We start from the raw sequence: 16,381 nt of genomic DNA, 5'->3' as shown, positions 1-16,381 counted from the left end.
AAGACAAATCTCTTCCTTCAAAAAAGAGAACACTGGGGACAAATACAACTCCTCCTGCTTCTCCTCGACCTAAAGTCACACCCTCTTCTCCTATTCCTCACACTATGCCAAATATTCCTACACCTTTCACACCAAGACCATCTACACCTCAGTCTGATGTAGACAGTGATCCAGGGGAGGGAGAACCTCAAGGGGATGATGAAACCATCCCAGATGAGGATGACCCATGGGAAAATTATAACGTAGGGTCAGATGAGGACAACGACCCAGAGTTATATCCCTCAAAGCCTTCACCACCTGATGATAACACAGGGTTTGTACAGCTCATTAATAGGGCAGCAAAATATCATAAAGTAGATATACATATAGAACCTCAAATAGAGGATTTCCTATTAGAGACGCTACCTAATGCACAAAGAACATCAGGTACTCTTCCTATGCTGAAGGGTCTTCTCAGTCACACAGAAGAAATATTCAAAGACCCAGTGAGGGCTAGGGTGTTAAACCCAAGAATTGATAAAAAATATAAGGCGGCTCCAAAGGATGCAATATTTATCAAAGGGCAGGTACCTCTGGACTCGCTTGTAGTTTCAAACGCTCGTAAAAGAGCAAACTCATTATCTACAGGAGAGGCTCCTCTACCTGATAAAGAGTCAAAATTAATAGATGCATCAGGCAAGAGAGTAGCATCACAAGCGGCAAATAGCTGGCGTATAGCCAATACACAGGCACTACTTGCACGTTATGACAGGGCACATTATGATGAATTAGAAAAACTCATAACACATCTCCCCAAAGAACATCAGAAAAAGGCAGATCAGTTAATACAGGAAGGAAAAATAATAACTAATACTTCCATTAAGTGCGCCCTAGACGCAGCAGACACTGCAGCAAGATCCATCAACACCAGTGTCATGTTAAGGAGACATGCATGGCTTAGAATCTCAGGACTCAAACAGGAAGTACAAACGTCCTTATTGAACCAACCCTTTGATCAAAAGACACTTTTTGGTTCAAGCACAGATGAGACCTTAGAAAAAATGAAAAAAGATACAGAAATGGCTAAGTCAATGGGAACATTGCAACAGCCAACACAAAGAGGTTCCTTTCGTAGATCCACCTATAGAGGGGGCTCAAAAAATACAGGAACAAATCAGCAATCCACCTCTTTCACACCTACATCACCCAAAGGTAATTCAAGAGGTAATTACAGGGGTAATAACAACAACAAGGGTAGAGGCCGTGGAAATAATAACAACCGCAACGCCTCAACCCCAAAACAGTGACTTCATAGAACTTCCCCCAGACCACATAACACCGGTCGGGGGACGTCTATCACAGTTCCTACCTGTCTGGGAAGACATCACATCAGACAAGTGGGTGAGACAGATTATCCAACATGGTTATTGCCTGGAACTCACAGCTACCCCACCAAACATCCCCCCCAAACAGCGTCCAATGAGTCAAGATCATCTGACATTGTTAAAAGAAGAAGTACTAGCACTTCTACAAAAGCATGCAATAGAGAAGGTCCCAAAAAAATCAACAAGGGACGGAGTATACTCTCTATACTTCCTAATCCCCAAAAAAGACGGGTCCCTAAGACCAATCTTGGACCTCAGACCTCTCAATGCTTACATAAATTCGGAACATTTCCACATGGTCACGCTCCAACAGGTACTCCCTTTACTGAAGAAAGGGGACTTTCTTTCTACACTGGATCTTTCATATCCCAATTCACAAAGCCCACAGAAAATACCTAAGGTTTGTAGTGGAAGGACAACACTATCAATTCAAAGTCCTTCCGCTCGGGGTCACAACGGCACCAAGAGTGTTCACAAAATGCCTAGCTGTGGTGGCAGCACACCTAAGAAGACAACAAATACATGTCTTCCCCTACTTGGACGATTGGCTAATAAAGGCCAAGTCACAAGAAGAATGTCTTCACAACACACAGAAGACAATTCAATTGCTGCACCACCTAGGGTTTACGGTGAACTACAAAAAATCACACCTGCAACCAAACAAGATTCAGCAATACCTGCCTGGGGGCTACTATAGACACAGAAAAGGCAATAGCATACCCCAATCCGATCAGGATACAAACAATGGTCGGGTTAATACAAAGATTTCAACCACAACACTCACTACCAGCACGAGTGTTTATGCAACTGTTAGGCATGATGTCCTCCTGCATACTGCTAATACCACATGCAGGCTACAAATGCGTCCACTACAGGAGTGTCTAGCGACACAGTGGAATCAGGCTCAAGGTCAGATTACAGATCTGGTGTTGGTAGACGACCGTACGCATCGCTCTCTGAAGTGGTGGAACACAAAAAACATTTCCAAAGGACGGTCGTTCCTAGAACCAATTCCACAAGTGATAATAACAGCGGACGCATCGCTCTCCGGATGGGGAGCGCATATGGACAAATACACAGTGCAGGGGAAGTGGAGTGTGCAGCAAAAGAAACTGCACATCAACTACCTGGAACTATTAGCAGTATTTCTAGCACTAAAAGCTTTCCAAATGCAAACAACAAACAAGGCAGTCCTGATCAGAACAGACAACATGACTGCAATGTATTATATTCAAAAACAGGGGGGACACACTCTCTCCAACTATCCAAACTAGCACAGGACATTTGGAGATGGGCCATTCCTCAAAAGATCTATCTGTTAGCAGAACACCTACCAGGAGTTCAAAATCAGATAGCAGACATCCTAAGCAGACAGTCAGAACAAGTACACGAATGGGAGCTGCACGACCAAATACTGCAGCCATTCTTCCAGAGATGGGGGCAACCAGAGATAGATCTGTTTGCCAATCATCAGAATGCAAAATGCCAAAACTTCGCATCCAGGTACCCACACCAACGGTCCCAGGGCAATGCACTATGGATAAATTGGTCCAACAGATTTGCTTACGCTTTCCCTCCTCTCCCACTAATTCCGTTAGTGGTTCGGAAACTGCAGCAACACTCAATGACAATGATACTAGTGGCACCCACGTGGGCAAGACAGCCGTGGTTCACCACGCTACTACAACTCTCACAGGTGCCACATCAAAAACTAAGATTATTACCCATGCATCTTACACAGAACCATGGAGAAATAATGCACCCAGATCCCAAACAATTGAACCTAGCGATCTGGCTCCTGAGGTCATAGAGTTTGGATATTTAGATTTACCACCAGAATGTATGGAAATCATTAAACAAGCAAGACATTCTACCACCAGAGCATGCTATGCAGCAAAATGGGAGAGGTTTGCTATACACTGTAACAGTAAGCACATCAACCCTCTGGACGCATCCACTAAACAAATCATTTGCTATTTACTACACTTGCAGCAATGTAACTTAGCATATACCTCTATCAGAGTTCATCTCGCAGCTATAGCGGCGTACCTACAAAACAGGCAACATCTTTCCCTGTTTAAAGTACCAGCAATTAAAGCTTTCATGGAGGGACTCAAAAGAGTCATTCCACCAAGACGACCACCTTCCCCAGTCTGGAATCTCAACATAGTACTTTCCAGACTAATGGGGCCACCCTTTGAACCTATGCATAGGTGTGAAATACAATTCCTCACATGGAAGGTGGCCTTCCTCATAGCTATCACGTCACTTAGAAGAGTAAGTGAGTTGCAGGCTTTTACGATTCAAGAACCATTCATGCAGTTACACCAAAATAAAGTGGTTCTTAGAACAAACCCAAAATTCCTACCAAAGTTAATTTCTGCATTCCACATCAATCAGTCAGTGGAATTACCGGTTTTCTTTCCAAAACCTCAAACAGTAGCGGAAAGAGCCCTACATACATTGGATGTTAGAAGGGCAATATTGTACTACATAGAAAGAACACAAACTTTCAGAAAGACAAAACAGCTATTTGTTGCGTTTTCTCCTACACATAAGGGCAATCCCATCTCTAAAGCGGGCATTGCCAGATGGATTGTAAAATGTATTCAAATATGCTACTTAAAAACAAAGAGAACATTAACTGTTCCTCCTAGAGCTCACTCTACACGTAAACTAGGAGCATCTATGGTATTTTTGGGAAACATTCCACTAGATGACATATGCAAAGCAGCTACCTGGGTTACACCGCACACCTTCACAAAACACTATTGTGTAGATGTGCACACAACACAACAAGCTAGAGTGGGACAAGCTGTATTAAAGACTTTATTTCAGACAGTTGCAACAGACACAGGCAACCACCTCTAGGGAGAGAACTGCTGTATAGTCTATTCATAATGTACCATCTGCAGCCCATATGCCTCGTACGGAATATGCTACTTACCAGTATGCATCTGTTCTTGGCATAGAGGGCTGCAGAGTGGTACATGCCCTCCCAGCCTCCCCGGAAACCTGTGTCTGTTCCAACATTATCTTATTTAGATACACTTACATGGGCATTCCTATCTGTATTCTATCATACTACTCCATCTAACCCTACTATGGCAAAACAATCTAAGGATGGAGCCGATGCCCATGCGCACTACCAACCAAAGGAGGAGTCACCAAGATACAAAAGACTCTCCAAGAGAAAAACAAAGTGCAATCATCCGAGCCCAACACCAGATGGCAATCTATTCATAATGTACCTCTCTGCAGCCCTCTATGCCAAGAACAGATGCATACTGGTAAGTAGCATATTCCTTTACCTACATCTAGCCCCTGGTTCTCTCCCAGAGTGTGATAATGAGGTGTACTTTAGCCAGCAACCTGCCATCTGTTAGGATTTCTGTACCTAGCTAAATTCACAAGATGTGAGGCTGTCCACTGGGAAGTTCTTGACATGCAGGGAATTATCGTGGAATCGTGGATGATTGCAATCCTTCCTACCTGTTGTTGCAGACAGTCTAGATGCAGGGTGATGTAGTTTGAAGCTACTAGGATATCAAGCAGGGGTGTAGACCATTGATTTAGTCAAGTTTCAGTGAGGAATGGATTGTCCAATTCAAATGGGAGGATAGTTTTGGCGATGTCTGCAGCATGTTTGACCTCCAATATGCAGGCAAGTAACATGCATTTTGGAGTCGGCCTTATGCCATTATTTGAGAGTGGGTAGTCCATTGCCTGAAAATATAAATATACACACTTAGTTCAGTTCGAACCTCACATGTGTGAATACATGAGCATTTTTTATTGTGTTTATATGTGAGCAATGAAAATAAATACAACATTAATGCCACTGAATTCAAGTCCTTACGATATGGCCATGTCGATGATGAACATTAACTAATGTCGTGCATTTCCTAAATATTGATTAAGCTTTGTACTGTTGATTATATTGATTGATTTTTGGATATTTGTAAGGCATACCATTGGGAACCACTGTTTGCTTGTTGACTTTGCTCTCTAAGAAGACGCCATTTTAAATTCACACAGCCCTTCTGCTAGCAGGCAATTTCTGCCTTCCGCAGGTTGGGCCATAGCTACACCAATGAAATAGTGAGAACTAGTGACATCACCTTCACTGTGGTGTTTACTAAACTGCTCAATCAGTCATATCATTGCATTTTCTTATTTTAGGACCAAGGAAGAAGTGAAAACCTGTGAAACATGCTGCAACAGATTTGAGACTGAGCTTCTATTACCAAAAGGTGAGGGGCAAGAAGACTGTATCAAGGAGGCAGAGGACTATGCAATGAGATGGACTACTTCAAATGGAAGTAGGGGTGGAAAATTATTTCTGTTTGGGTTTTCGGTGGCTCAGTGTTACAGTGGTGGAGGAGCTTCAGTGCCCAATGGCTGCTGCAGAATTTGGGAGTCGGAATATATGTTGCATTGGTATGCTGGACTCTACATTTGTTTAATAACGGCAGCAGTTCATAATACCAGGCCCAATGAGCTGAAGTACATCCAGATTATCAGATCTGTCTCATTAGTTCAGTTGTCAACTTCTTTGCTGCTGGACTTGGGCAGTTCAAATTTCCCATCAAGGGTTCAGACCCATTTGTAGCAAGCTTACATGCGAATAACACTGTCAGTGCCTATGATTCATTATTATAAATAACTTGAGAGCAGTGATAGAAATGGGGTATATGGACTCCTTGGTCGAATACAACAGGCTTGTCCAAATAATGCTCGGTTGTAACAGATACAGTCTTTGTAGTAAAAAAAAAAGCACCATTTTAATGGTTATCGACTATTAAACAGAGTACAGAGATTTTCGATTTCTGAAAGATGACAAATATAAGGAAACCTATTTTAATGCATATCTACAGTATCCTGTGCCAAAGTAAAGACAGTATAAATGACATTTAGATAATTGCAGTCTGTACCAGATCCTACAAATATCCTATATAAATTGGATCTTGAAAAAAAACATTGAAGTGCTGGAACTAATAAAAAAAAGACTCAGAGTCTGAGGTTCAGGCACATATTGTTTAACTAATACAGCAGTATGCAGTTGCAAGTTCAAGGCCCATTGTTCTCTATAATCATTTGTAAACTAAGCCAAGCCGGGGTCGGATTGGTAAGGCGGGCACTTGGGCAATGGCCGAGGGGCAGGTTTCCGAGCTCCAGCTTTGGGCCACATTTCTGGACAGCCTGGGGGCCGATGTAGGCGGTGTCTGTGCTATTCAAATGCCGCCAGTTTGACCAGTAGTTACTTCTGTTTTACCAACGGGCGGAGGTGTCACTCCCTTTCTGTCTCTGGGTCGGCCAAATAATATATGCAGATTGAGGGAGCCAGGGGGCCTGAGCATAAGTGGTCTCACTTGTATTAATGTGTGGTTTACCAGTGTGACCTAATCCAACAGTTTATTCTATTTTAATAAAGTTAAGAAAACATTCCTCTGTCAGAAACCCCCGCCCTCTTTGTTTCATAAAACTTTGCTGAAGCAGTGTTTTGCAGAAAGGCAACCTGGCAATGTGGGCCACTTTTTTTTTTTTGCATGCCGGGCCTATTTTTTATCCCAATCCAACCCTAAACCCAGCCCACCCACCGTCCTCAAGTGCATGCCAACATTTTCTCCATCTATCCTTCAAGTCTTTCCTCTGTTTAAACAATAGTAGATTTGATGGGATTAATATATATTTTGTTTGTCATAGGGAGTACAAACAAGGAGAACACTGCCATTTTGACAATGTTAATTCTTCAGGCAGCAGCAAAGGGTGGCAATTCCAAAACATTAATCATGAAAGATATTTCAGAACGTGGATAGATCTTATCAGAGTAGTTGTTGACAGTTCTGATCAAGAAATCTTACACTTGATATTTTTGATCAAATAAACATCTGCAAAGTAAATTTTATACTGTGCCTATGGACATTGACCATGTACATAGGCTGTAAGGCCCACATGCATCATTGTTTCATTTTGCACTTCCTAATTTGCGATTTTTAGGGAATCGCAAATTAGGAAATGCAAAATGGGATGCATGTACATTTTCTCAAAATATTTGAGAATAGGTAAAAATCGCAATTTTTACCGATTCTCAAATATTATGCGATTAGCAAAGTGCGAATTTGCAATTCCCATTCATTCCTATGGGCTAAAATGCCCATAGGAATGAATGGGAATTGCGAATTCGCACTTTGCTAATCGCAAATCCTGATTGCATTTCAAGGGTGGAGAGGGGGGTTCAAATGACCCCCCCCTGCGCCCATGAAATGTTGTTTTCGCATCATGTTGCACACACACATGTCCTAAGGACATGCGTGTCCGTAACATGAATGTGTAAAAAATGCTTTTGCAGCGTTTTTAACACTTTTTGCAAATTTACCGAGTGGTTCAAGCACTCGGTAAATTTGACACCCTAATTGCGAATTCGCAATTATGAAAGTAATCATGCATTGCTTTTAAGAAATCGCAAATTTGCGATTTCTTAAAAGCAATCGCATTTTTAGAAATCGCAAAAATGTGCGATTTCTAAAAATGCTTGATGCATTCCAAAAAGCATTTTTGGAATCGCTAACGGACGATTTTAAGAAATCGCACCGTTTGCGACTCCAAAAATGCTTGATGCATGTGCCCCTATATGTGCAGTATGTAACGGGTTTGTCCTGTTACTGACCCCAGAAGCATCACTGAAATGTTTACAGCAACTGGCTCAGCACATGATGTGTGAATCAGATTTTACTACAAGTTTACTACAATTTTGTGCTGATTGATAATTGCATGGGCATTAGAGGAGCTCGGCGGGACTGACATCAAGCTTAGAGGGATGAAACTATGGAGTGCACAGTGTTTACTCTAAAAAGGGTCAGTTAAATTCTATGTAGAAGATATGTCTTCCGTGATGTTGCGGTTAGTGTTACATAATGCTCCCTCACAGTGGGTTTGCAGTGTTCCCGCAATGTTTTGATGTTTTTAGAAATTTTTAAAAAACAATTTGAAGCACTATCCCAGCTTTTAATGAATGGTCTCTCTTTTAATTTTAGTTCCAGTATGGGACCTGGAATCCCCCCAACGCAGTTCCAATGTTTATATGACAAACTATGGGATAGCCACTGTTGGATCACCTAGTGTAAATGTACACAAACAGGTATGTTAGATCACCAGCATAAAAACTCATATGACTAAAAACAAAAAGTGTCAGAAACCATGGCTGATTGTGGATGATAGATATTTGAATTAGGCTGGTTATCACTATTATGTCTATTTAAAAAGGACAGATTCACAAATACCCCCCACAAAAGTTTAAACCAATAAAGTGTACAAATAAAATGCCGCTTATATCTAAGCACTTGTATGCCAAAAGGCATTGTGTTCTTTGTAGTGTAATGTTAGTCGTAATTTAATATCAGATACAGACACTTACATGGCTATCAATAAACGTTTTGTAAAAGAAGTAATACTATTTTAATTGGGAATTGTAGCTGAGAAGAATATTTGTAAAGCATATTTGTGTCATTAAAAAATGTAAGACGCCTTCATTTCTATTATTATGTAAGTGTTCTTCAAAATCAAGAATGGGATATAGAGTTGTCTATAGGGGCTAGAAAGAATGCCAAAGGATCTTACTTTCTAGAGTGTGTTAGTTTTCCCATATCATTCACATTTCTGATGCGAGAGTGCCTAATGTTAAATTGATTGTGGTGGGGTGGGATAGTGTTTCTCAAATGTGTATTCAAGTAGGTACCCCTTTGTACTTGTTAAACACTGGTAGAGTGAGTAGTGTAAGATGTTTCATTACAGTGGAAAAGATGAAGCTGGAATCTGCTTGTCTGTGCTGCCTGCCAAGGCGAGGGAGGTTGATGTAAGAAAGATAGGACAAGGGATTAGTACTGCCGGGTGGGCCGATTGTTACCTCTGACTCTGTCTTCCGGCCATTGGTTTTTTGGTCAACTGTTCTAGGTGTTTGATGACATTTATGCTTTTTCCTTTATAAATCTGAACCTTCAAACTCAGTAAAGTAGTGTGGGCTTTAAAGCAAGTACTGGCTGAAAGTTTATGCATTACATGGGTCACTTGGTAGATGTGGCGTATCAGTTTACAGTAATAGATAGTTTAGGTGATATTTGAGTGACTGTAAATCAGTGTTCCCCCGACCCTTTCAAACTAGTGAGTGGTGTGCTCAATTTCAAGTCAGAGGTAGCACCAGATATACTTCAGCGGAGTGTCTGACTCCACCATTGTAAGCCTCTGAACTGGTGGTCCATTTACCAAAGGTCTGACATATCACTATAACGGTCACTCACCCTATTCTAGATGAGTGGGCAGCACTCATTTTCTCAACCAGGACCCACCATGTCATTCAAGACCTGGCAGGAAAAATGTTGAATAAAAGAATGACTTAAAGTAACCTATTGGGTTTAGATACTGAGAGGGATGGATGCTTATACAGCTTGTTTTTGTTGTTAAATAGCAAAGTTGAAGAGCCGTTAAGCGTTTCAGAGCAGCTGGAAGTCAGATGATATATGGTAACATCTGACAGCCACTCAGACCTTAGTTTAATACGTTGGACCTTTTGTCAGTTGGTCAGGTTTTGGAATCTGTAAGGGCGTCCTCCTGCAAGTATTAGCACTCTCAATGTCCATCTTATACATGACATCCATTACATTATGTGGCAATTTGATATGTACAAATGGTACAGCCATTTACCATGGGCCTATTGGTACAATTGTAATAATTTAAAATCATAATGCAAATCATAAAGTGTTTTGGGCACATAGCGTGAAACTGAAGGAAGGGGTGCTAAATGTGAGGATTATTTAGCAAGTTACGTTTAGTTAAGTGTCACAGACGGAATTAGGACCCAGGTCTCCTACATCCAAGGTCTCCACAAACTATCAATATAAATATCCCGTCTAATGATTAGATGGGGCTTTGATCGGATGGCGAAGTGTGCATAATGGTTTGGGACCGGAAAGCCTAGTTTGACGCAAATTCTTGAATAAGGGGGAGGGGTGCCAATGTGTCAGTGTGAGTGCTACTTAAAATTTCCTATAGTACTGTTGGCACCTATGGGATTATGGAGAATGTAAGTCCATAAGGGCGAGCAGGCAAGAATACTAGGAAGTTTTATTATATTTATCTAGCCAAGTCACAAGACTTTTCAGGCTGCCCCCGCTGGCATAGTACAAATGCACAAACATGCTATTGATACAGAGGTCTCTTCATTGAGAAAACTGATTGCACTCCAGAGTCTACTCAGGCCCTTACCCTAATCCAGCAAGGGACAATATATTGCTTTCTAGAATGAGTGGTGAGCATATTTTTACCCCAATGGATCTGACTGTGTTTTCAGTCACATGTTATGGCTATTGCCTGAGCACACGGCCGATGTTAACTTCCAACCAAAAAAGTGGAGGCAACAGAGATGGTTACCCGTAGTCAAAAGAGCAGCTTTTTATTGTGTGCCTCTTACTTTGATAAAGGTTGATGCAAAATAGAAAAAGAGGCAATGGGTTTAACATTAAATCATTGTGTTTGTTGTTTTAGACAGTAACACGATAAAGGACAAGAGTCTTTGGAAGCCAACAGGAAGAAATCAAGTTATTTTCCTCAAGAATACAACTGAACTACTGTGGTCTAATATGTTCTTGATGTTGAAATAAAATATGTCTATACTTGTCAGGAAATTTCTTGTTCCTCCTTGTTCATTTTTGGTGTCTGGAATATTTAGTATCATCATTACAGTATAACAGATGTTTCTGTACTTGTGTATCTCTTTTGATCCATGTTTGCACTTGAGGTATTTTGCTCTCAGTTGTCACTCAACACCACAGTCTACACGTGGTCCAAAATTAACTAATTTCCTGTCCCTTAACCCAAAAACGTTTGTTCAGTTGCCACCACTCAGAAAATAAATATATTTCTGGCAACATTCAGCATTTTTATCAACCAAAGATCCTAATGATCAGAAACCTTCTCATTATTCATCAACAATGTTTACAGACTTACAGTTGCTCTGCAACCTTTTGACCCAGAAGTATTTTCTGGATAATACGAGCAGTAATACACCTCCTTGCTCTGAATGATGAAACACTGCAGTGTCGTATTCGTTTGTTATAATATACAGGAGACAGTTTTGAAGCCTCCTGGCATATTATGTATATCAAAATGCATGTCTTTAGTGAGGGCATATTCAATTCACTGCTCGAATTCATTTGTTATTTAAGAAACATAAAAGTAAAAAACAGTTTTAGCAAGTGGTAATAGATGGATAAGGTATAAATATAGGGCCTTATTTTGAGTTTGGCGGTGTGAAAGCGGGACCGCCGGCTCCCACACCGCCAAACCCATGTACAAACCGCCTGCCAGAGCAGGAGTTTTTTCTTCACTGGTGGGCAGTTCTTTGGCATTCCCAGTTTGGTGTCTATGAAATAGGCACCTCAATGGGAATATCAAAGGCAGTACCTGCACGCCATCGACTGCTGCAGTTGATGCTGTGCAGATACTGGTGTGCATGCACATGTGCCCCCTTGTGTGCATTCACATGGTGCAGAGGCACAGGGGCCCTTTGTTTCCTCACCGCCACACTTTTCATGGCAGTCGCACCGTCATGAAAAGAGTGGCGTGAGGAAACTCTTAATATGCTTTGTGAGGCCGCTGCGGCCCTGCCAAGCATATTGTGACCTTAAGGCCACTGCCAGGGATTTCTGATCCCTGGTGGTTGCTGTGGTCCTAGGGCGACCGACTGCCCTGGTCATAATGTGGCAGTCAAAAGACCGCAACCGCCATCACCCCGTGAGTCCGGCAGTCCATGGACCACCAGACTAGTAATAAAGCCCATAGACATGACTGTAAAGTGGCATTACCCTGTCTTAAAATGTTTCATGCCTTGAAAATCATGAAGTGATATGCAGATTGTAACTTTTATTATTTGTAAGATCAACATACTACTATTAATTTATAGTACTTATATTACACCAAATCTTAACATATCTTGCCATTCAATCAATAGCAAGAAGTAACATTATTGGTTACTAATAGTTGCAGGCATTTCAAGTAGCCCACTAGAAGCACGTGGCACCTTATAAAATGGCGAATGTAATAACAATATCAATCTGTTAATCAATGCAGGTGCTGGTATAGTCTCCCCTTGAATCAAGCACCAATGTAATAATTATCCATTGCCTCCCATGTACACTTCTGTTTAGGTTAATACTATTTTCTCTTAATTTCAACATATGCTGCACTATCCATCATCAAACTGTGTGTTGACAAGCACTGAAAACATTTGATTAAAATATATATTTGAAACCACAACTAAGAACGTTTTCAATGAAGACTTTGGTATCGCTATGATGCAAAAGAGGCATACTTGTAAATGTCGCATGAGCATCAAAAGTAGAGAAAATGACAAGAGGAATCTAAACTTCCCCTACTGTGTGGGAAAACAGCACCGAAGTTCTCCATACACACCAGGACGTGCAGCAGTTGACTTTTCTATCTCCTACCGAGGAACTCCACCTTGGTGTCAGAAAGCAGGCCTATAAACATCGAAAAACTTGCAATGTTCTCACTGAAAACCTAGGGGCATATTACCAACAACTAGCGATAATTATCGCTATGTTGGCTTAGCGGCAATATTTTTATCGCCGAGCTGCGGCGATTTTTATCGCTTAGGAACCTTGCTATTATCAAGGTTTATCTCCTAAGCGATAAAAATCGGCTGAAATGCATGAATATCGCTGTGAAGTCAGCGATATTCATGCATTATCGAGCTAATGCTCTTAGCCATGTTATCCACCTACCATTGGATAACATGGCTAAGAACTGCTATGGGGCAGGTGTTAGCTTTTGGAGATAATCGCGCTTAGCGCGAATATCTCCAAAAGTTGGTAATAGGAGATAGCGATGTTAGCGACTGTTTCCAGTCGCTAACATCTTGTCACGTCCACTTTGCATGTCATTAGTGATAAATATCACTGACATGCAAAGCAGGGCCCAAGATGGTCGCTATCTCATACAAGCTGTCGCTAACTGGTGTTAGCGACAGCTAGGTAATAGGGAGATCATTTTATCTCCGCGTTCTTGGCTTTTAAAGCCAAAAAAGCGGAGATAAACCCCCTTGATAATATGCCCCCTATTTCCTGATGAACATCAAATGATATCTCTCCACTGCACCTTCTCAAAAACACACTCAGATTCTCTCTTGTCACACTGTGATCAGACATGGTGGCATGTACATCAGACATGGTGGCATGTATATCAGACATGGTGGCATGTATATCAGACATGGTGGCACGTATATCAGACTTGTTGGCCTGTACATCAGATATGGTGGCATAACTGCACATCAGATACAGTCTGTAGCAATGTATCTCTTTATCAATGCCCACCTTGCTGTAAGCAGGCGGGGAGTGGGGGAATTTAAAGAGACAGAACTTCATTAGATAGAGTGTGGTTGCCAAACCTCAAGGTGTAAATTCATAGTGCAAAACATACTTGAATACTTATTTTGACTACGAAGCCTCATCCTTTGCACCCATGATGCCTTGAATTCCCATGTATTGCCAACTTTATCAAATACCGTTTATCTCCCAGCACTAGTACTTTTCTATTACTAAACATCTTATCTGAGTTTTCGTTGAAGATAGCATGTCAGGCAAAGATTGCTGTACCTGTTTTCATATGTGAACATTCAAAAAAGACTCCTTACAATATCATTTAACCCTTACCTCTCACGGAACACAGGGATGAATTTTGATAAACTATCGAAACCACAAAAGTCTACTCACAATCCCTAACAATATGCAATGCAAAATGTATAAAATGTATGCACACTAGGAATACATTCATAAAATGTATGTAGCTCATCATCTTGATTCGGCAAAAAATGTTGGTGTGTGGGGAAATCCCGATAGATATAGAGAGACTTCACAAGCACTAATGGTCATAAGACATCTCGTCAGCTTTTAGTGCTACAGCATTTATTTAGGGTGCTTTTGTATGATCAGGATGGGGACACATTAGCCTTTTTAAACAAATGGAATAGCATGTTGATGCCTAACTATATTGTTGGTTGTTTGTGAAGCGCTCTGCCTAATCTGTCCTTCAGGATGATGGCTACATCTTCCAATTGAGGTTTGCTCCATGATGAGTGCACAGTAGAAACTCCATACTCTGGAGACAAAAACCTTATCGCCAGATGGTTGGAATCATGAAGAGTATTAGGCAAAGACAGAGGTACTGCAGTAGCTGAGAGTGTCAGTGGGAACCAGTGTCAGATTATCCCATTATATCACCTTTCTCCATTGGAAAGGGCCAGTAACAAACACACTCAGTGCTTGTTCTCAAATCTCATTGTTTATCAATCTTGCATTGCTTGCACTGTTCCACAGGATAGTCTAACATTCAAATGAATCCTTTGGACAAATCAATAAGGATTTATCCAGCATAGCACAGAGATACTTTTACAGGGCTATCGTAGTGCTTACAGCACTCAACACCAATACATCTCTGTTAATAGGAAGGACCACTAGCTACACCCATTGCTTGTGGAAAAGGCTGCTTTATTGGAAGTAAACAAAGCACACTTGTTTTCTACTCTTCAGGTTAACTGTGTACTTAACCCTTTTGCTGCGGCGGCTATTCCGCCGCAGCGCTAAAGGGGCGGGGCGGCCGCGCGGCGGCTGCATGCTGGTGACAGAACCGCTCCGTCACCAGCCGCGGTTGAGCTGTGCTGGCGACGGAGCGGTTCCGTCATGACCCGCCCGCTCAATACAACGGCCGCGCAGGCGCGAAATCAGCGCCGCGCAGGCGCGGCGGCCGAGCCATGACGGAACCGCTCCGTCATCAGCACAGCCCAACCGTAGCTGATGACGGAGCGGTTCCGTCATCAGCAGGGGAGGGGTTAATTTGTGTAACACTTAATCTATACAATAACTTCCTGTCCCCTACCCCCACCACTAATTGTTACCCACGTTCTCTTCCACCCCCTATTGAAATACAACATTAACCACTTAAGCACATTTAAAAACAAAACTTGACAGCTTGTTTGCCTTCAAATCTTGCAGCTTCTTCCACCTAACCTCACAGGCCCAGGCAGACACCCTCAGATTGCCATTGCATGTATATCTCTTTCCTTTCTCTCTTCACCCTGCCATCCCTTTCCCAACCTTGTCCTGTTCTCTGTTTGCCGCCTGCTTCCTGTCCAACAAACCGAAAAACATAAAAACCCTCACCTTTATCTTCCTTCCTTTGCCCTATTCCAACGCTGCTGTCCTCCCCACTCCTTCTCCCCAGGGTGGGTGATGGGCCATCATTTGTCATAGGGGGAATACAAAATTCCCTCTGTGCATACACAATATCTCCGAGACACTCTGACCGTACTTCCACCGACGTCATCCACAAAGCGTGCACTGGGGTCCTCCATGGAACTCCCCATACAGAGAGCGCAATTCCAGCTGCTCTGTGCAGGACCCATTTTGGGAGGAAGGACTACTCATTATGTAGATTGCTTGTGGAACAATTTTCTTTATTGGAGGCAAGCAGAGCACTCCTAATCTACCCTTTGGTTGTGCCATACACTCTAATTCTTGGAAAGCTTAGAAGCATATTTACTAGAAAATGATGCGGCAAGGCAAGCCATCTTGCTGCTGTGAGCGGCATCATTAGGAATGCGCAGGGATGCATTGTATTTACAGCAATACGACACATCTAAGGCGCACCTTCCTGCACAAAAACAATAATTGATGGCGTTTTCCTCCCTCTATCTGTGCTGAAGAATGCAGCACACATAGAAAGAGGAAAAATAGAGATAGTTCTCCTTTTTGCGTGACTTCAATGCCTTCCCTGGGGAAGCGTTAGAATCTGATGCATTCCAGGTTCACCAAACCTTGTAAATCTGGGAGTGCGTCAGAATCCATGGGTGTTTCGTGGGAACACCCACAGCAACATCTATGGAATGCCCCTTTCACGCAGTGTAATGAGTGAAAGGGGGCGATATTTAAAAGGCCATGAAAAGCAAC

At 42.0% G+C, this 16,381-nt stretch overlaps 1 protein-coding gene across 1 annotated transcript in view; it reads left to right on the top strand.

Moving 5' to 3' along the window:
* Window positions 1-10,940, top strand: part of LOC147733239 (malignant fibrous histiocytoma-amplified sequence 1 homolog) — a 196,805-nt gene extending 185,865 nt beyond the window's left edge. Inside the window, exons 9-11 of the mRNA XM_086957801.1 lie at window positions 5,547-5,617; window positions 8,402-8,505; window positions 10,905-10,940. Coding sequence (XP_086813927.1) covers window positions 5,547-5,617; window positions 8,402-8,505; window positions 10,905-10,919 — 190 coding nt within the window. The 3' untranslated portion in view covers window positions 10,920-10,940. The remainder of the gene's footprint in view (window positions 1-5,546; window positions 5,618-8,401; window positions 8,506-10,904) is intronic.
* The last annotated feature ends 5,441 nt before the right edge of the window (window positions 10,941-16,381 follow it).

Source organism: Lissotriton vulgaris, chromosome 2_1, assembly GCF_964263255.1.
Source record: "Lissotriton vulgaris chromosome 2_1, aLisVul1.2, whole genome shotgun sequence".
NCBI classification, from domain to species: Eukaryota; Metazoa; Chordata; class Amphibia; order Caudata; family Salamandridae; genus Lissotriton; species Lissotriton vulgaris.
This window is presented reverse-complemented; position numbering and strand designations above follow the sequence as displayed.